The 21,574-nt window shown below is 39.3% G+C and overlaps 2 protein-coding genes across 2 annotated transcripts in view; one reads left to right on the forward strand and one right to left on the reverse strand.

The window, feature by feature from the left end:
• si:ch211-243a20.3 (uncharacterized protein LOC100151507 homolog) lies at positions 1 to 5,625 on the forward strand. Its single transcript, XM_043249601.1, has 4 exons — positions 1 to 273; positions 1,576 to 1,700; positions 2,808 to 2,937; positions 4,907 to 5,625. Exons 1-4 carry the CDS (start codon positions 125 to 127, stop codon positions 5,220 to 5,222), a joined length of 720 nt encoding a protein of 239 aa, XP_043105536.1. The 5' UTR covers positions 1 to 124; the 3' UTR covers positions 5,223 to 5,625.
• A 2,130-nt stretch (positions 5,626 to 7,755) lies between these two features.
• grin2bb (glutamate receptor, ionotropic, N-methyl D-aspartate 2B, genome duplicate b) overlaps positions 7,756 to 21,574 on the reverse strand; it is an 89,313-nt gene continuing 75,494 nt past the window's right edge. Inside the window, 5 exon segments of the mRNA XM_043246587.1 lie at positions 7,756 to 12,805; positions 12,807 to 14,125; positions 16,368 to 16,606; positions 19,901 to 20,088; positions 21,247 to 21,407. Of these exon segments, the coding sequence (XP_043102522.1) occupies positions 11,632 to 12,805; positions 12,807 to 14,125; positions 16,368 to 16,606; positions 19,901 to 20,088; positions 21,247 to 21,407 (3,081 nt within the window). The 3' untranslated portion in view covers positions 7,756 to 11,631.

Raw genomic sequence — 21,574 nt, forward strand, 5'->3', positions numbered from 1 at the left:
AGACAGAGAAGGACAGAAAGAACGAATGAAAAGGCGATGCAAGAGAAAAAGAGGGAGAGAAAAAAAACTGAATAAAGTGCAGAAGGGAGGGGAAGAATAAGACAGAGTAGAGAGGGAGAGGTGAATGTACTTCTTATGCAGAACTTTCAGTGTTTGTACACTTACTGTCAACAGACTTCAACACGCTGATCAGAGAGAAGAAGTGGACAGGACAGCGATATCACAGCAGAGGATTGCTCTGGGCGAAAAAAAAACATCTCATTCCCTGATAAAGTAAGTCATTTGCACTTTAGTAGAATTTAAACCATTAAAAGTCCAATAATATTCTACAGCATTTCTCTAATCTGTGTCCTGCAGTTTTATTACCCTGCTATTTCCCCTCTTTCTACTGGATAAAGCCTTGTATCTAGCATTGGGATCCGTTTAGACTTCATAAAGCATCAAAGAGCGATTTTACAGCAAGTGTTAGTGGATGTACGCCTCTTGTAATTGCTTGATTGATATTCCTATTGCATGTCAGCTCTTTCTCTCTGCATTTTAAAGCTTTGCGTGATTTGAAAAAATGTGCGAAACGGGTAAAGAGTGACAGAAGTGTCCTGATCAAACATTAATCCTGTGATTTTCGAGTTCCTGAGCACATCCAGATATCTGCTGCGCCACGACGTAGAGCCATTTTGAGAAATGCCTCTTTAGTGACTCACTCTACAAAGTCAATTACTATGATCTCCAAGTTCAATATTATGTAAAGCTCTCAGTCCCCTCTGGACTCCTTCTCAGTGTGGAGCCACTCCAGTTTCTCTTTGCTTTCCCGCAGCATTTCTCTGAAATGTGGCTTTTTTAGTCTAATGATCGTGTTTTTAGCAGTTCTGTCTATTTGTAGTAATCTTACCTCGGAGAGCTCTCCGTGGCATTGGCCCTTGTGGCTCCAGCACAAAGGAGATTTTCTTTCAAATAAGCTAATTGAGTTTGCTATCAGTTAGGCCAGTCACAAGACAATCAACCCGTCATCCATCTCCCCTCTGTGTTCCTTGAATGAACTCGAGTCATTTTGTGATCTGATCTCAGTCATTTAATAGAGTGGAAATACCCGACACTTGCGTGATTGTTCTTGGGAAGTGAAGAGCACGAGGCACTTTCCATGGATACGGCACAAAAGAAGGCATGAAAGCCATAAAATAAATTAAAAGACGTTTTTTTTCCTTTTTCCAACGGGCAGAGAAGAAGGTGCTTAACCTACAGCAATTTTTTACTATGTTTGTACACCGTGAGGTACAGTCGAAATAATCAATAGTCTTTGGTGTAACAATTTGAACGACTGTCAATGTAATAATGTTTGGCAAACAAAACTAGTTTAAAATGAAAAATAATTGTAGGCCTTTGCACTGAAATTTTCCACAGTATCATTGGCCCCTAAAACACATCTGGCTGTTTGTCCTGGAAAAAACAAAGTGCTCTCCCGTGTGCCAGATGTATTGGCAGGGTAAAGGTTTAAATCTCTTGCCTTACATTGGGAGTGTTCTTAGTACTTGTTTAACTTTTTACATTTTTTTTCCCTACCTCTCTTTTAAAACTCAGCCGCTTCGCCATGACCGCTTCGAAGGCAAAGATGATGGTGCCTATGATGGTCGTGGCGTTTTTCTCTCCATGTCTTGGGATGAGCAATGAAGTGGATTATGGGAACTGGAACTACAGAGAGGGAGGTAATATTATAAAATCTGTGAAATTGGGCAGAATGTGTTAAAGAATTAAACTGATGTGAGACTGCATTCTTATTGCTATCTGAAAGTAATATCAATTATACCTAATGTTTAATTAATAAACATGCAAGTGGTGTTAGGTAAGCGCAATTATGCTAATATAAGGCATTTAGTGTTTGAGTAAATCTGATGAAATCATGTCATTTATTTCTCTAACACTCTATACAGATCACCTCAAAGCAGATTCGCAGTAATAACAATAAATAAACAAATAATAGTATTTATCTATTAAAGTTACGAAATTAATGCAATTTCAGCTGTAAAGCAGCCATAAAAAACAATACCGTCATTATTCAGCTCGGTGTAGTTCAATGTTTATTCAGTAGTAGTTCAGTGGCAGCGCAAATGTTGGCAAGTTCATTAATTACGAAGCCAATTCAACTTTATAAAGCAGCTTTAAAGAAGATTATTCAGCTCAATTCTGTTCAGTATTGACTCAGTTCAATAGTAGTGAATCAAATTATGAAATGAGCGTAAATCAACAAAGCAGCTCTACAGAAGGCTAGCTTGAGTCAATTGAATGTTGATTAATTCAGTAATAGTATCAATGGTGCAGAGTTCATTAATAGGAAATAAATTTGATTTGGCTATAAAGAAACTCTACAGCACACCATTGTCATCATACAGATAAATGTAGTTCAAGTTTCGGAGCAGCCACTTCATCTTACTGAATATTAGGTGTTTTTTAAACTTCATTCCAAAAAGAGCTTCAATCGTTGATGTGGTAGCCAAAAGAAAAAAAGAAAAAAGAAAAAAAGCTGTCAGTCTGGATTGGCTCAACTTCAACACATTTGTTCAGATGTAGTTTCCTGGAGCTAATATTAAACACAAATCACATTGACCTAATCGACCTATGTACACCAACAAACTCACTTGTCAGCCTAGCTAAAACACAAAGAGACATCTCCTAATTCCACCCTTTAAAGTTAAAGCCCTGTAGTCCGGTGAAAGAAACCTGATTAAAACCATTCAGAGGCATCAGAAAGCCTCTTGTCATGAGGTTGCCTGCCTTATTAGAGACTAACCTCATTGTCTTTGCCCTCACGGCAGCAGAGAATGTGAACGTGGCTAACATACGCAGCGTGACTCGAGTGTTGGATGCCTGGGGCAAACGCATATTCAAAGATATCAAGACTCTCTTACACTCGCAACCCAATGCCCTTCTGCCAGACTACTCCAGGTAACACGCCGTCTTTCCTTATCTCTGTAAAAAAAGCATTGAAAAGACTTTTTACTATGGCTTTAGGTACAAAGCAAGTAAAGCAATTAGTGTTAACCAACCACCAATATTTTTATAACATGCATTTTCACTTAAAGGGTGTTAAACCAGCCATATCTCTCTTTGGTATGTTCACTAAAGCTTTCTTGTCTTGCGGAGAAAGTTTTTTTGCACATGAAAGCTGCTTGTTGGACTGTTTCATATAAACTAGAAAAACGCACAGTCCTTTGGGGGTTTGTTATCCTGAAGTCGGCAGTTTAACAGACTTACATTCTAGCCCTAAGGAGATTGTTTTCATGAAACTACAAGCATGGAAATTTTCACGAAGTTACAGGCATGGAAACAACACTTAAAATCCCAGAAAAGGTTTCCTCAATATCTATATCTGTATAATAGTTCTGTTACATCAAATGACATTTAATGCATAAATTATCCTATATAAATATATTCCTTATATATATTTGAACATATATGTTCTATATTGTCCAAACCTTAATATCTTTTTTCACGAAATACCTTTTTTATACACCACTACAAATATTTTAGACATAAAATGTGTATGCAAACGATATATATGAAGATATGAAAGTTTATGAATGTGCCTTCAGCCTGTAAACATGCATTAATTAAGTGTGGGTTTCACCAAAGCCATTACATGTAAAAAAAAAAATATTTATATATTTTCATTGCTATATATTTTTTGCAATATACAAACATTGGCCGATGAATATATAAAAACGCTGTTTTCTCAAATACGGTATGCATTATTTAACAGTTTGTATTTCCACTAGGTTATGTTCCAATATATTTCTGTTTCGTAAGGCACCCCAAAGCAACTTTTTGTTTGAATTTTGTGCATGAATCAAACTGCAAATACCAATTACGAGATCAAATCAGATCAGCTAATGATCACAGGCATGTGACGCTTAGCCTACAGCACTAAGAAGAAACACTGTAAACTAAACTACTAAACTAACAACATCCAACAACAAATGTCCTATTGAGGAAGGTTTAAAAGACATATGTCTTCCGTTTAAATGCTGAAGCTAAAGAGGCTCTTGTATTTAAAACATAGCCGCATTTACACAATGTTTTTTGAATTTAAAAACTCGAACTTTGAGAAGCAGAGGAATGTAAACAATGTCTCAAAACGTGTCTTAAAGCTCGTTTAGAGCTTAATTTAACTTGATGCTGCTTTTTAAAGGAGGCCCAATTGAACATGTCAGCGTGTTTGAAAAAGTAGTGCAAGGCTCAAATACATCTAGCGCACGTTTACACAGAAAACAGTAAAATGCATAGAGCAACTAATAATGCGTTGCCAAGATGGTCGGATTTTTGGCAGTTGCCAGAAGAAAGACATTTGCAGTAGTCTAGCCTTGAAAATGTTAGAAACCAGATAAGCTACACAGAAGAGTAAATTGTGGAGAAAAGGCTTTGTTTTTCTTTTGTTATTATTCGTGAAGCGGCCAGATCAGACAGTTGTCATAATGTGGTGTACAAAGGACTCGTCATCCTATGGCACAGAGCATTTTAACACACCTAGAGGCAATGGCGCCGTGACCTTTTGAGTTTTTGTGAGGCAGGTCTTGGCTAGGAGGACCAGAAGCTCGCCTTGTCATATTAAACTACGTCCTGTTAATGTATGTTTTTTGACTTTCTGACCCCACATTTTAGTACGCTAAAACAAACAGAAAATGCTTATTCACGTTAATAATTCATAAATACCTTTTGGAGGACTGACTTATTGTGTTGATTTTTTATTTTTTTTTGCAGTGTTGAGCGTGCAAAGGCTGTGCCAAACACAAACGAAACAGAAAAATGATTAGACACTCTTTTCTCCCTAGCAGGCCTACAGATGTTTTCGCACGCGCGTACAAACATAGAAGCCTTGTCTATCTCGCCCCATTTCACACTCTCTTCTTCCTCGCAGGGTTCGTCCTCTCTCAGAGTCCCTAAATGATCTTTTCAGAGAAGTCTCCCACTTACAGAGGCGCATCACAGATCTTAACAATCGCCTAGCAACCCTGGAACCCTTCCTTCGTCATCATGGTTACCGTGAGGAGGGAGAGGAAGGAGGGGATGGCAAGGAACCGGCTCTTCAGAGTATGGGACCGAATCAAGTGAAGTATCCACGGCGCTACGTGGTTCGTGTGGTCCGTCCTGTGAACAGGGCGTTGAAAACCAAAAGAGTCAAAGTGTTCAAGAATGACAACGGATGGGTTAAAACGAGCGAGAGCGAGAGGTAGAGGCATATATGAAAGGTTTGCAAATATTAAAATACATTATTGTTATTCAGGATATATCCTTTATATTGGGGATAAAGTATAATTCGTGTGCATTCATTTTCTTTTGTCTGTACTCCTTCACGTTTCGGTCTCAAAGGTGCTATGCAAGTTCCCTGGCAGAAAAGCAAATGCCGGGAACGCTGATTGTGGAAAACTTTCCCAGCAGGATAATACCAATTGAAAAAAGAACAAAACAAAAAAAAAACCTTGAGAGCAAAAACAGACGGTGCAGCTCTTTCCAAACAAAGCTAAACAAGGATGAAGCCATATACAATCAGTTATTATTTTCTGCCGAGAATCTTCATTTAGCCACGTGTGACAGGAATGAAATCAGGTCAATAAATTTAAACTCTTTAAAATGTAATTCTGTCAATGTGTGTTTTTTTTCCTTTTTTTTTTTTTATGACGGCCACTCATTTTTAATTGTGCTAAAATACTGAACTGCAGTGGCTGGTTGACAATATTAATTCTTTGCTGAATATCTCTGATGGAACACATTAAGACAACCTAATTACAAACAAATGAAATCCTTAATTCTGGGTAAACAGAACCAGACACGTTACTTAATTATGTTCAATTATGTTATGCAGTTTAGGTTTGCTTGGCGCAGTGCCTACTGTGAAAGAAATAGAAAAATGTAAAAATTCTATTTTATTACCAAATACCACTAAAACTATTTTTTTGTAAATTATAAATTTGAACAATCTTAACATTGTTTTTTTTACTTCTCGTGTAGCCTTTTTTGTTTATATAGGAGCTCTTTCACATCTGTGTCTCTATGTATGTAGAGGTAAGCATGTGGTTATGTTCTGCATTATTAAATTATTGTCCTTTTACACACCAACCCTCACATGCTTTTCATAAATGATGTCAGCTGAGTGGCATTATTTCAGGCTTCCAAATCTTATATTAAAATATGGCCCCCGTCTCTGTGTATATGAGAGCATATTGGCTGCATATAAAATACATCATTACTAAACATCACTCGCATATGCATTTTTACACTCTCTAATAAAGAACAGCAGAATGCTGCCCACTAATAGGCGAGCAACTAATGACATTACTTGATAATAATACACTAATTACGAACATCTGCACTGAGAAACACAATTACTTATAACGCAACTTAACGCATGCTACTTAGAAAAGACTATGGACGTTTTTGTGCTCTTATGTAACAGTTAGAATCATAGTGGTGTAATTTTAACAGCTGAGAATACAAACCACTAGCCCTTCAGACGCGAGAGATTACTCGGGAGCGTTACGTAACTCCGGCCGCATGGCGGCAGTGTTGCGTCGGTTAGTTCGCCGCGCGTTATTTTGACAGGAGCGAGCGCTTGAGGTCCGCGGGCCGCTGTTTTTGACTTTAAAGACGACCATCGACATAACTTCATATTTAACGTTTGCTGGCGAGGACGTACGGCGGAATACTGGTACGCATAAACAAGCATCACCGTCTCGCGTAAACGAGAAGTTGTAAGTCCTTTAAATAAACGTGAATTAATTGCTTTCTGAATCTTTCCATTGACGACTCCCCGTATCTCTGTGCCTGTCACTCCTTCCTTCAACTTCCCTGCTTGCGTTTAGCTCTCATCTTTTTTTCCCCCTCCCTCCCTGACACCGTGGACACGTGTGGGTGTTGCGTATCATCTGCACTTGCTGTTTCTGTGTAATATGTTGTAGCACCCAAACCAAGACACAGTACACTACACAAATCTTTCTTTTCTTTTTCTCTCTCTCTCTCTCTCTCTCTCTCTCTCTCTCTCTCTCTCTCTCTCTCTCTCTCTCTCTCTCTCTCTCTCTCTCTCTCTCTTCCCCCCTCCGTCACTCTCTCTCTCTCAGTTTCTTTCTCTAAAGGTCCAGTTGCTAGGTAACAGTTAATTGTCAAGAAATAGTTACATGTGTTGCAATGTATTCTGTGATTGGCTGCTTTAAGGAAGCGCGTGAGAGAAAGAGAGAGAGAGAAAGGGGAATGAAAAAGAGAGTGGGGGAGTGAGACAGGAATAGAAAGAGTAGGTTTGTGAAATATTGAATTGCAAATGGTTTTAAAATAAACAGCTATTACTTTAAAAATAAACCGCATGTACGACATCCCCATGATCAGAAACGGCACTTTCGTACAGGAAGCAATAATCAGAATATGTCCGACATGAATCGATAGATACAGAAACGAGAGACGAATTCAGTGACATCAGTATTTGCTTGCAGTTTGTTCATAATGCAGTGAACCAGACGTATCCAAGGCAACACCAGTGGCTAAGAAGCTCTCATTCACGTTCCACGTACATTATGTCACGAAGCAAACCTAAGCTCGTGTTGAATAGTCAGTGTGATGATCAAATAATACACAAGAAACACATTTCACAATTTCCATATTAGCAGTGTGACAAGCGATTGAGATTCACATAATGACACAGGAAAAAAACGGAGTGTCACCATTTCCCCTCAGATTCACGCTGCTGGAGATGTATGGAAAAACACAGGACCATGAGGCTTGAGATATCTCCCTTTTATTTTGTTTTTAGTCAACACTGTTTTGTACAAAGAGACAGAAGAATATATCTTAGCACTTGTTTTCACACTGTGTCTGTATTCTCAATAGCTTACGTATTGTGAAATGTCTCATTAAATTATTATTGTAGTCTTAACACATGTAATCTCTCTCTATACAAAAACAGAAAAAAGAAACAAATTTTGTCATATTTACAGAATCTGTACAGTTCTGATCCATAGGTAACATTTAAAATAAGTGGTTAAAATACAAGAAGGACAGAATTGAAGACAACAGAGGTGTAAATTTTGTCTTAAATTCTGGTTCTCGGATGCTATTAGAATGGCACTGTGCTCCTGGTCCAGTGGTCTAATAACTTTTCCCCATGTGGCTATAAAAAATCTTCCAGACAAAAATGTATCTCAAATTTCATTATTTTAAATATTTGTCTCCATATATTAAAAGGCTATGGAAAGGGGACATAATTATTTACAGCAGACATAATAGATAACCATTGCACTGTGCTCTGTTTCCTTTTCACACACACACACGCACACGCACACACGTGCACAGACAAATGTGCACACACACACACACACACTCTGCGCACACATGCCCACTCACATACAGAGGTAATCAAGCATATGATTTCAGATACATGTACAATCATATGTGACGTACCTTACTGGGGAGGGCATTAAAATGACGTAAATAGTAAAATAGAGTCAAACTACTGTAGTCTTATCCTACCAGTCAAAAAGAAAGAGATTAGTTCAAATGAGAATGAATGAAAAGAGAAAAAAACACTGAAATAACACAGAACACTGGCTACTATCCCTCCATCCTTGTCCGCCCATTTTATCGGCCCACCTCCCTTGTAACTTCTGCTGCAAATGTTGTCTCACACTTAACCTGTGTTTATCAAATGTTATATTAGCGTGCTTTTACAAGGCCACATCTTTAAAGTGAGAATTAAAACTGGAAAGCTTTTCAGGAAGAGCAAAGGCATCTGTCCCTGGCACTCACACACCCAATCACACAATACTACTTTCTACATAGTACTACTACTAAAAACTGTAGGCTCGACTCTGCGGTACAAACACAGAGATTGACAGGAAATGCAGTGGTCTAAGTCTGTTACCACACCTATAGCTCTTAAAGCAATGCCACACCGTTATGAGACATCTCATGAGATATCTTTAAAGGATTTACTAAATAAAACTAAAATGAGAAAAACAGACCAAGCATAAAAAATATTAAGGGTACTTTAGAAAAATGGTACCATGCAAAGAAAGGTATCGTGAAAAAATCCTGTGACAAAAAAAGACAAAATTAGCCTAAAGTGGACACAAGAATGGTCTTTAAAAATGCTGCTTAACTAATGGCAGTATTTCCTGATGAAATCTAGCAATATAACCCAAATCTGGGATTGCCGGTTAATTTCCTTAACGAGTTATTCTTCCATACATATCCGTTTCTCGAAGATCTTATCAATTCATTGGAAACACCACATCTATTGTACAACCCGAACCTGTATGATGCACAGTTTATCAACATATTGCACCCACGAAGAGCAGGCATGATATCTAAATAGACATAAATGTATGAAACGCTAAAGATATGGCAATAAATAAGTAAAAGACATGCATGCTCATCTTAAACACAAACTCTTACACACAAAGACAACTGAGTCAAAAAAGAATGTGGCAGAAAGTTAAGATAAAAATTCACAAATCGATAGCTATACATCAATTATAAACCGAATATTATAAATATTGTGCTTAAAGTGGAGATCTGTTTGGCTAACAGTTCATTCACAAAGAAAGTGTATAAAGAAAATCTGCAATAAACACAACAAATTTCAAGTAAAGGATTTTATCTAAGATGTGGGCCAAAAGTTCAAAAAATGACAATGTATTCAGACTGCCCTGCCATGAGTTAATTTGTGGTTTGGAAAACGATGGGGGAAAAATCATAAGTACTTGCAATGAACCTCACATGGCTCTCATTTATCCAATTAAATGAGTTCACTGGTTTATTGATTTAGGTAATTAGGCAAATTAGCTAAATGATATGTTTGTTTTTGCCTGTGCCCATCCAAAATTCCTGAGAAATACCTCTACTTCATAGGGTATTAAAACTGCAAATTAACATCAAATGGATAGGGGAAATAACTGGAGTCATCCCCACCATTATCATGTCTTTATTTAAAAAAAGCACTCTGACTGGCGTAAACTAAAATATCTACAAAATTTCACTTCTCCTGTACAGGTGCAGTAAAGGATTGTATTAGCCTGAATAACAGTAGGGAGGACATAAAAAAAATTGTAATGTTTGTCCATTCGTTCATTTTTAACTGATACATTTTGCAGCAAAGTTGGATTGTTAACCTTTAATGAAATGCCTAAAATATGGTAAAACATAGATCTGTAGAGTTACATCCTTTCTGTCTATTCACTGTACAGAGTGGAAAAAAATTATATTTACATAACAAAATGCAAGTATTTGCTGAGAATCTTGCAAAACCCTACAAACTGTGTACCGGCATCTCCCTAAGGAAAGTATAGATGAGCATATCCAATACTAACTGCATTCTAAGAAAAAACAAATCCATGACACAGTTGTTATTTTGCTGCTTGATCAAAGACTCCCTCAGAATTCGGGGATGGTGGAGAAAAAATAATTAATTAATTAATTGATCTTTGTTTCTATGTTGTAGGTAACACCATACAAGTGTAACACCCCACGTCTTGACTCAGGAAGGATATTGTGTACTGTACAATGTTGTGCAAACCTCAAATATCCTATGTTCCTATTATTAAAAGCTATTCAAACAATAATTTATCTGGTTTTCGATATTAATACTGTAAACACATTTAGCCTACTTTATGTCTCCTCAATGCTGGATATTCCATGTCAGTATTTATACCATTAAAAGGAACGTTCCAGAATAATATGAATCATCCAATGACAAGTCTGTGTGCAGTGACCAGAAAGTTACCATGGCAATATGACCTGTAAACCAGGTATTCTGTAAGTCTTGGTAAGGCACATAACGTGCTGTGTATTAAACCAATATTGTTCTAACAAACGGAACACTGTAAAAATAAGGTGATAATACATTTCCTTTACAATGATATCTCAAGTACAGCTGAAGTACTTTGCAAATCATGCCTTGTACACACATTTTACAGCACTCCATACTGGTAAAATAAACTTGAATAATCAATAATAAAGAACCTTATGGAATCCAAGTTTGTCTACAACTCAATTAACAATCAAATAAGCTCAGTTGACAAATCAAAAAAGCCTCCCGCAAAGTGGTTTGTTAACTAAGAACTGAAACTACAGTACAAATATATAACAGCATAAAACATCCAGAAACCAAGCCCAAATGGAACATCATAAACATTGTAATAATATATAATAATATTATTATCAGGAACATTATCAATACAATTATTGTAAGTTTTACCCTGTTGCTTAAAAAGAGTAACTGATTTCCATCCACAATTGTACAAAGGATTGTACACGGTTGTCTCCATTTGGATTGGCCGCTATTTTGATGTTGGGAGCAGGGAAATTGTGGGATATACAAAAAACAATAGAATAAAAGAGGAATAAACAGATTTTTCCCCCTAATCTCAACTTTTTGACAGTGGGCAGGTCCCCTCTCTCTATTTACATACGTATGCTTGGCAGCGCGTGATCCGCATAACTTAAAGAAAGCATGAGTCAGTTCCTCACACACGGTTTCCTCTTCTTTTCGTGAGCATGAAAGAACTAATTATACGCTGCCTTTTCAGTTTTCTCTCAATCATCATTCCGCATGTCCGTTGGCTTCTTTTCTGCATTTTTATCTGTTTCTGACTTCCCTCTTCAGACATCAGACTCTATACTGGAAAGCTTCTCGTAAACATGTCCATTGCTCGAGCCATTAAACGGTCTCTGTCCTTGACCCATTCCTAACCCATCCCTTGCTGACAGCAGCTTGTTGTTGCTAGGTCCTCCACCGTGGTGGTTGCCAAGAGGCCCGCCCAGACATAGCTCCTTGGGGAACCGAGGGGCCACATTGGACAGCACCCCAGAAGTTGCGGAGGCAGGCAAATAGGAAGTCACCCCCATGGAGCCCCGGAAGTCAGCCCGACTGTTGTTGAGGAGCTGTTGCTGCTGCTGCTGTTGTGGCGTCTGTTGCTGCTGCGGCTGTGCCTGCTGCTTTTTGATGTAGTATGATTTGGCGCCGTGTAATAGACACTGGTCGTCGCCGAAGGTTGGGATGAATGGGTTCTGGTTCACCTTATCTGGGTAGAGAGATTTAGACAAGGAGTAAGTCCCGACCCCTCGGGTACCGCCCACACCTCCTCCCATCATGCCTCTATCCCTGTCCCTCATGTCTCTCTCACCAACGGAGCGACGGTGCAACCCACCTTCACCCCCACGGAATAAGCTAAATGATGAACCCCCACCCTTCCCTCTGTCCCCAAAATATGATGTCTCCCGCTCCCCTCCCGCATACTGCTCAAACATCTGGGCGTAGGGGCTCGTGCCCTCCATGTAGCGGTCTTTGTCTTTTAGGCTCACGCTTCGGGGTGGAGGAAGCATCGATGCTCCGCCACTGCCTCCAAACCCACCCATCCTGCCTGCCCCCTCCTTCTGCAGCTCTACAAATGTGTCATAAGAGTGCTGCCTGCGCAAAACCTTACCACCTGGGCCAAATTTCCGCCTCTGTACCTGGGTTTGGGCCCCTGTGCCTCCCCCTCCCTTTCCGCTCTCCAGAGGGTGCTTGACCCCAGTTTGATCCAAGAGGAGGTGGTTGTCCTCACTGATGTCATACAAGTTGCCCGGTTTCTTGCACGAATCACACCGCTTGCAGGTGGCTGAACTAGGGCGGCTTGAGATTTGTCCACTCCCTCCACTGGTTCCCCCAACTCCCCCAGCAGCTGGATAGCTCCCAGCCCCGCCTCCCCCATGCATGCAAACTGGCTTGCTTCCTCCACTTCCAACCCCTCCACTGTGGCAATTTCGACATTCCCAATCCCCTCCAGCCAACCCCCACCCCTCCGATGCCCTTTTCCCAGCATGCATGGCCCTGTTGCCCAGGCGATCCTCCTCCCATTCCACCCTTACATTCTGTCTTCTTGGATTTACCTTTCAGGAAATCTTCCATGGGAACCAAACTAGTGCACGCTCCCCCAGCACCACCGCTACTAACTACTCCACCGCAACCGCCTCCACCCAGTCCCACTCCTCCACCCATTCCTGGAGCATCACTTAAATCCAAATGCTCCCATGGGGATGCCCCTTCCTTGGCTCGAAACTGGTCCACATAGAAGTCCCTCAAATTCTCTTTGTCTCTGAATAGATATGAGGTGCTGTTACCACCTCTCAGGCTCTTGCGCTCCACGGGTGGGGTGGCTGAGCGGTGTGCTTGTGTTGCTGGATGATGGTGGTGATGATGGTGATGGATTGTGTGATGGGGACGTCTCCTGAAGCCAAGCTCAATCTCATCCTGCTCCCGGCGAGACTTGGCAGAAGCGGGTCTCTTTTTTAGGCTGTCCCTGTACTGTTTGCGTCGTTTGCCGTGCCCCTCGAGGTTCCCGTAGGTCACGGTGTGAGTGGAAATATCGGACACGTCAGATCGAATGTTTCCGTCATCCCCTCCTGAACCCACCCCACCACCCCCGCAGTACCTGTCGTGTCCTGCAATAAACCCTGAACTGGATGCCCCACCCTTGAAGGAGAACTTTCCGTATAGATCCGGCAGGCCGGACTTGAAGCTTGACTGGGTTGGGTGACCCGCAATCAGGTCAAACTTTTCCCTGTTCCGATGTGTCAGCGACTGCCGTGGCTGGGTGGTGAAGATGGGCGCTACCCCTTCCCCTAAACTGTCACAATCGTACCCCCCCTCCAATGAACTGGCACTCCCTAAGCTACGAGGTCGGTTAGGCAGGGGACCCGACATACCGAGAGCCAGTTCGGATCCCGTGCCCCCATGGTGGTGTAGGTAATGATCCTGGTACAGGTTGCTATCCTTCAGGTGCAAATTCCCAAAAGTCCTCTCCACCTCGCTTACATAGTCGCTGAACATGTTGTCCTCTGGCAGGTATGGTGGAGGCTTGCAGTCTGTATGGCCTACTAGGCTGCGCCGGTGTTCACTGATGTCATAAACGGCTGACTCACGATGGCTGTAGTCCAGTGCGCTGCGAGGTGAACCATTGACCCCAGGCACAGAGGTCATGTTTTTGGCAGTACGCAACAAACGAAGAATGTTGGAGTGAGTGTTGTTCATGTTCATGTTCATAGTGGCTGACGGTGAGTTAAGGGCTGATTTGTTCTCTTCAATCTGAACACCATGGATGCAACTGTAGATGCCCTGTTGGACAGATAAAATGAGGGAAAGCAAAAACAAAGAAGAGAAGAAGGAACAAACAATGTGGGATTAGATTGTTGTTTAATTAATTTTAATTAACAGCAAGCATTTTCACAATTCTGATGCAAAATACATGTTAAGTCTCAGAGCTTAGTCCTTTCAAGTCATATCTCTTAGTTTCTATAGTTTTATGTTTTTGTAATTACTGTTCTGACAGTGTTCTATTTGCTGTAGTTTAATTTAGACAGTTTAAATGTGTAAAAAGTTTATTCATCATTGTCTGTAACCTTTTGACATTGTGTACAAGAGCAGAGAAAGGAAAATGAGCGAGACAGAAAGGAATGAAAGGAAAAGAAAAAAAAGAACAAAATATGTTCAGGAAAGAGAAACGGCAGGGGCGATAGAGGTTCTGATTAATGATGACATGGTGACAGGGTTGCAGTAACTCTGTGGTTTTGACTGCCTATCAATGTCTTCCATCAATGTGATTAAAATTCATTTGCCACCACTGTGTCTACTCCTCTGTCTCTCCTTCATCACTGCTATGACAAATTAATTACACAATATTCTAATAAACCTCTCTAGCTCATTCACCACTGATGCAGATTTACTGCATTTTAATCCATTTATCGGTGTAGTTTTGGCTGTATTTTATCAAACTCATTTCTTAATGGCAAATGTGTTATTGTAAAACTGGCTTGAAGTCAAAATACTTCATTATCTTTTAAACTTCTGGGTGCTTTCATTTATACCCAGACCTGTAAATGTTGTGATGCACTATAATGGAATGCGCTTTATTATTAACATTTAAAAAATGTTTTAATATGCAATACATGACACATGGAACAAATAGAATTCTCTTCAAAACATTTCAAAGGGTAAAGGTTACTCTTCTGGCGAACCATCCCTCTAGTGAGGCAGCATGTCAGAAATGTTTCCTGTCTCACTTTTAGTCACGCTTAATGTCTGTCCACCCGTGTGTATTTTTTCCCCTCTTTTCTTTATGCTCCTCTTATCTTCTCTACCTTCTGTCTTTTTTTAAACTCAGGCCATCCTTCCCACTGTGATTCTTATTCTCATTCATCTCCTGACCCTTCAATCCGATTGGGTTAGAACATATTCTTCATTCAGTGTTATCTCATTTTTCTTTCTTTTTGCTTCTTTCTCTTGAGAGGTGCCTTTCTATCCCATATTGTACCCCCCCATTCATTTTAGACTATTCTTACTCCACTAAAGCAGCACAGCTTTAGCTAGTATTCAAAAACATCTACATCTCAAAGGGAAGTATATCTACTAAGAAAATCGGTTTCCTATGTCTGTACTTGTATAGCAGCGAGAAACCGTCATACAAATTGCCCTTGTGAATAACAGACTAATATAGCAATCTTTTATCCTTTTAGCCTCGACCATTTGTGAACTCAGGTTTGTGTTTGAGTCACTTGACAGTTTGGTCACATAAACTGATATTTACTCTCTCTGCGTTCATCCCCGCCATTATGTGGGTCATGGCACCATTCCAAATCACTTGAGGCATGATTTGATGTCAGAATTTCTGGAATGAGAGTCCGTTGCTTTGCCCTGTTAGCTCAAGATCAGGGGTCTGATTTATAATGTTGCAAATGTGCAAAAAGGGCATTAAAAACTATATTCACCCTTTCCCCCACATAGGGCTGCAGGATTAACCACAGTTCTGTTATCAGTAGTAAATCTCTATCCGAAGGCCAGAGGGCACTCTCACATGTTAACTCCAAATACGCCCCAAACCAAGAAACTTGCATTATATCTCACAATTTTAACTTTCTAACATTTCTAACACATGCGTGATACAAACTCACAGAACTGTCGGATAAAAAAAATCGCAACGGAAGAAAAGGCTTCCATAATACTTGCTTTTGTATGACTTTTTTCACTTTTGGCTTTGTAATCTTTATTGAAAATGTAGGGCTTCTACCGTTTAGACCACTTAGACCTCACTCCCTGCAAGTTCAAGTTCAACTGCTGCTACTTATGTGCGGAATGCCTAAATCTCAAAGGTTCAATAAAATAACGATGTGTAAAATGCAAACCCTGTCAAAGTAATCTGTTATTCTTCAATGTATGTCACAAAATGGAAAAAAGAAAAGATTTGTCGGTACCTAGGATAGGCAAGACCTTCACAAATTTAATAGGCTCCTGAATAACGGTAGTTATTCTTGGTGTGTGTTAGCCTTTGGATCAAAAGTTTAAAAGTGAATGTGCCACTCACCCTGCTAATGGAGAAGGTGATGCCAGGCTTGCCCGAGCACACACCCATGAAGCAGAATCGCAGTTGCCAGTAGAAGAGGTGCTCTGCGATGAAAGTGATAAGGGACAGGGCCATTGCAGCTCCCAGCATGTAGAACACACCTGCCATGTTGTCTACATCCAGCTGACTGCTCATCACCTCATTTTTCTCATTGTGGCAGATGCCAGTCAGCCACAGGGCCTCGAGTTCCTCCATCTCACCTACAAAGAAAAAGAAAAAAGGTTGCACTTTCTAGCAGTTGAATGCGGTGATTGAGAGTGATTGTTTGTGCATCTTTTTCTTTCTGCCTCTCCAGCTGTGTGTTTTGCGTGTCTGTGGGCTTCGAGTGCTCTCAAGCTTTACTGTTAGCAGACGTGTCTGTTCACGTTTGTCTATCTGTGACGATTTCGATGCGTTCCAGCACTGCATTTATTTAGAGCCCCCACAAAACTGTGCACAGTAAACAAATTACGGCCCTTGTGAAGTGTAACATTTGTCATAACGGATTAATCCAACTCACGCACACACACTGGGCTCTCTTCACATTAATGATTGCTTATGGGAGTCACTTGAGATTTGGTTCCCAGCACTAATAAGGGCCCAGAGCGTAGAAAGGACAGGATCAAACTCTGAAATGCCATTCGGTGTTCTGCAGGTCTGTCTTTAGGGAGAAATGCAGATGCACACAAATATACTTTTTCCTCACACTAAAGAAAATACACATGCAAAAGGATCCATCCATTCAGTGCCTGGGGTTCTGTGCCACACTGGGAACTGTAGTCAGGTACTTCAGGCTTCAAATCTGTCAAAAACCCAATACCTATGTGAGGGTGAATGTGCGCGGGTGTTCACATGCTGTGCCAGTGCATTCATGTGTACCTACATGTATATGTCACACAGTCGATGCCTTCCCAGTGTACTTTTGAGATAACACAAGCGCCCCCTTGACACTTGCAAATAGGACTCTATTCCTGCTCCTGGATCATATGCTGGCTTATATAATAACATGCGATACACCCAACCATACCTTTCTGTTTCCATACTGCTGTCAGTGTGCCGAACCAAGGTGCACTGCCTGCTTGTCAATATGCATATGAACACTCACCTTGCCACTAATCTAATCTAACGCGTCCCGCTTGCTTGACATAACCATGCATGCATAAGGAATTATTAAGTAGGGCATATATATATTATATAAAGTTATCCGCTAGAATTTTCTGACTGTGCTCGTATACAGTATCTATAAGATCTCTTTACAAAATGTGTCTAAAATTGTTAACACTGTTTATGAGCGTGTGGGGTGCAGAGGGCATGTTCTGCATGTGTCTTTGGATGTGTTCCAAACAGCTTGTCATCTCAGATGCTGTTTGGGGGAGAGACGATGATTTCTAGAAATGGCCCCTGGATCTGCATCACTAGGAAAGTGCTCAAACCAAACTGAATTAGAGATGTGGATATAAACACTTTTCAATACTGTAAATCTTCGGTGGTACAGTACAACTATAACTACTTAGTACACTAAATTAGTATGCTGTATACTAATTGCAAATACAAATTTACTTTCAATTAAAAATTTTATTGACTCCTGTAAAGAATATAAAATGTAGGGATGCTCTGATCTGTATTTTTTACTTTTGATACCGATACAGAGTACCGATCCGATAATAATAATAATAATAAAAAAAGTGCATAAAAAACCATATGCATCCCTGTGACTAACCATGTTCCGTACACCACAGATTAAGTTTTGTACAGATGAAATTTTTTGCTTTGAAATTTTAAACGCTGATCGAAATGACCACTTAGCACCACTCTGACCTGAGACAGGCAGTAGAGATGCAGCACAGATGCTGTTTGCCCATCAGCGAGTGCAGTGATGATGTTTATATTGATAAAGGCTCAATTAATTTGAATATTATAGCATTTTAAATTGTCACTCTTTAACAAATTCAACTCAATTGATTGTGTTGTTATTTCAAAGTCAACCTTTCATTTAAGAAGTTGTCTGTCCTCATAAAAACACATAGCACACACCCACACACAATGTAAATAGTGCACAAAGAAAATTAACACTTTAATTTCTAGTTATGGTACTTTGTAATCAGTTTAGTGTCAAATGTCACAACTAAAATAATATGGTATTTTTGGTTTATGGAAACAACAGTTATGGTGAATAGGATGCAATAATAACATGTTCAACATAGGAAAGAATGGATATCATACCTTCATGCAAATCCAACAACGCAGTACCATTTATGTGACTCATTGGTACTTTACTTTTATTTCACGTGTTGCATGGTCGTAGATTCTGCACTTTTTCAAACTATAGTACAACGAGAGCGACAAGTGCCTCATCCGTTTTCTGAGGTGCGCGTGCAGTCAGCGGAGCCAGACGAAAGTATGAAAAAGGCTTTAGTGAAGCGATATACAGCGCGCTTGTGCGTGCTACGAACGCTGTAATCTGGCATGACAGATAATTCATAACAAGTTAGAAAAATAATAACGACATTGACATTAAGCCTGTTAACATCTCATCTGACCACAGGTACTGATTCGGGACAGCACGTTTTTCTCTTTCACACTTTACTTAAACTGCAAACTTAAAAATGAATTTTGTGGTTCATGACTTTTATGGCCGTTCACTCCGCGACCTCTGATATCCCTGTTTAAGATATCCCTGCTGAATAATGTATTTTAAAAAAAAAGTCAACAACTTGCATTTACACATTGCAAATTTCCACATTTCCCCCTCTATACTTAATGCAACTATATACTGTATTTTATATAATAATCATAAACATTAGGTTTTGTCCTTTGTGCAAACAGACTAATATGAAATAAAAAATAAAACACCTCTAGCTTTAGCTGTGCATCATCTGTGCAAACTATAGTGATTTATGTTACTACTGAGCACGTTATGAGATGAATCTTTAATCTGATGAGCACGTTATTTCGATATTAGCATTATTGTGCTTTAACAGAATGTGAATTTCACACAAAGGAAGCTTTGAAAAACAGGATGCCACATTTTCACACATCTAATACCATTTTTTGTGGCATACTTGTTGGCGTTCTAACAGACAGTGTAGGCACTTGTCATCTCTTGCCAGGTATTCTTCAAAACTGTTTGCCTTGAGGGCACATTGAGAATGATTTAAAGAAGTGAATGAAGTAAATATTTCAACCTGTGAATTCGCTACACATCCGCGCCACTTTTTGTGAAGAGCATTTCATCGCGGAAACCTGCCTTTATTCACTAACACCCACAAACCATTTTAACCAGGCAATGTCTGCTATCTTTAATATCTCTGCATCGCACAATCCGCTCAGCTGAATTTTTGGGTGTGTCTGTCAGTGAATTAGATGCTAAAGGTATGTAGACAATGCAAATTCATTCTTAGTGAATGTCCCCTAAATATATTTAATCTTGAACAGATTAAGACTGGAGGCTATTTCATAACAATCATTCAATGAAATAATAATTAGAAAAAATGAAATAAAAAATCTCTCTTTACCATCTCCAAAGAGCTGTAGAATGGCGAGATCCACTGCTCTCTTCCAGCCTGAATCTTTCTGAATGGCAATGCCATACCCTGTAGTAGCAAAGATGTAACCACTGCCGATGGTCACCAGTTTACAGCCCTCATCACGTCCGGCCATGTAGTTCAAGACTGCTGCGTCGTAGATGAAGGCGTCCAATTTACTACACCGAGGGAGAGAAAGGAATATTATGTTAGAAAGTTGGTAAAGCCTTGTCAAACAATAAACTTTGGCAAACCGGTGTTATTTTAGTATTACTGACATACAGATATTCAGAATTTGTATTGCTTTATTTTTACATGTAATGTTTCATTTCAATTGGAAAGTTTTAGTAATTTAGTTTTTTGTCACTATAATATTTTTTTGTTTTGTTTTAGTTTTTGTAGTCTTTCAACGAAAATTTGTTGTTTAACAATTTATTATTTAAATAATGTAATTTACTACTGTTAATGTTGATATTAGTTTCCTGGGATTTTAATATTAATTTCCTGGGACAGGATTTTGCTATTTGTTGTATATAAATATTATGCATCTTTTATGAGCTCATCTTGAGGTAGAGAGTGCATGAAATTTGTAAAAGAACATAAAAAAAAATCAACATGACAAGCCAAAAGGTATTTAAAAATGTTGAAAAATGAAAATATAGGTGACTATATTAATAAAATAATGAAATAAAATAAATGAAAACTAAGGGGAATTACTAAAACGTAACTATTATCCCTTATTAGTTCATGTTAAAGCGGTATATAAGCATTACGTAAGCAATACTTTTGTTAAAGTATTCATTCATCTTTGTTAATGTTATAAAAATGAAACCGTAAATTTTTTATGTTAGCTTGTAACCATTAAATAATATTGACAGATACAACTTTTATTTTTAATAATGTATTAATAAATGTTGAAATCAACATTAACCAAGATGCATCAGAATAATTTTTCATAGCAAGTACATGTTAACTAATGTAGTAAACTAATGCAAACAAATAAAATCTTACTTTTTTCTTCCAAAGTGTATACAGTTTTCTTTTCTCTCATTAAATCCTGCTGTACTGAATGCCTCTTTTAACTGTCCACTATTAGTGCTGATAAAATTAAGGACAGCAGAAGTCAGTCTCATGTCGAATCAGTCTTTTACCAATCAGCATCTCCAAACAAAGACCCTCCAGGATGCTATTATCAATCCAGAGTTCATCCACCCACTCACTCACTCACTCATCACACACTGTACTTACTGCTGTCCTACAAGCTTTTCATCTCCCTGTCTTCCCACCCTTTATATTCTTTTCATGCTCATACCATCGTTCTCTTTTTTCGTTCTCACCCCATCTTGAGGCTGTGGAGGGCCTCGTTTACGTTTTTCTGGTGGAAGCTGGTCATATAGCTGTGCATCTCTTTGTAGTTGTTCCTTATATTTCTCTCCGTGCTGCCATTGGGCACAGTGCCGAAGCGGAATGGAGGGGAGAAGTCATTCGGATGTTGAAACTAGATAAGAGAGAAAGCGAGAGAGAAATATATAACTCGACAGTGTCCACATTGTCGGTGAACACTCAAGGGACAAAGTGTGAGGAGAGGTGTCATTTCAAAAAACCTTTAAAGATACAACAGATCTTTTTTTCCCCCGCCATTCATAATAGAACGATTTCCAGTGT

Source organism: Puntigrus tetrazona, chromosome 1 (assembly GCF_018831695.1).
Source record: "Puntigrus tetrazona isolate hp1 chromosome 1, ASM1883169v1, whole genome shotgun sequence".
Classification (NCBI taxonomy): Eukaryota; Metazoa; Chordata; class Actinopteri; order Cypriniformes; family Cyprinidae; genus Puntigrus; species Puntigrus tetrazona.

Excerpts from the sequence above, each read along its gene's own strand:
- si:ch211-243a20.3 (XM_043249601.1), top strand. The coding sequence starts at position 125 with ATGTACTTCTTATGCAGAACTTTCAGTGTTTGTACACTTACTGTCAAC. Across the intron at positions 274-1,575 it reads ACATCTCATTCCCTGATAAA|CCGCTTCGCCATGACCGCTT; the intron begins GTAAGTCATTTG and ends TTTAAAACTCAG. Across the intron at positions 1,701-2,807 it reads CTGGAACTACAGAGAGGGAG|CAGAGAATGTGAACGTGGCT; the intron begins GTAATATTATAA and ends CCCTCACGGCAG.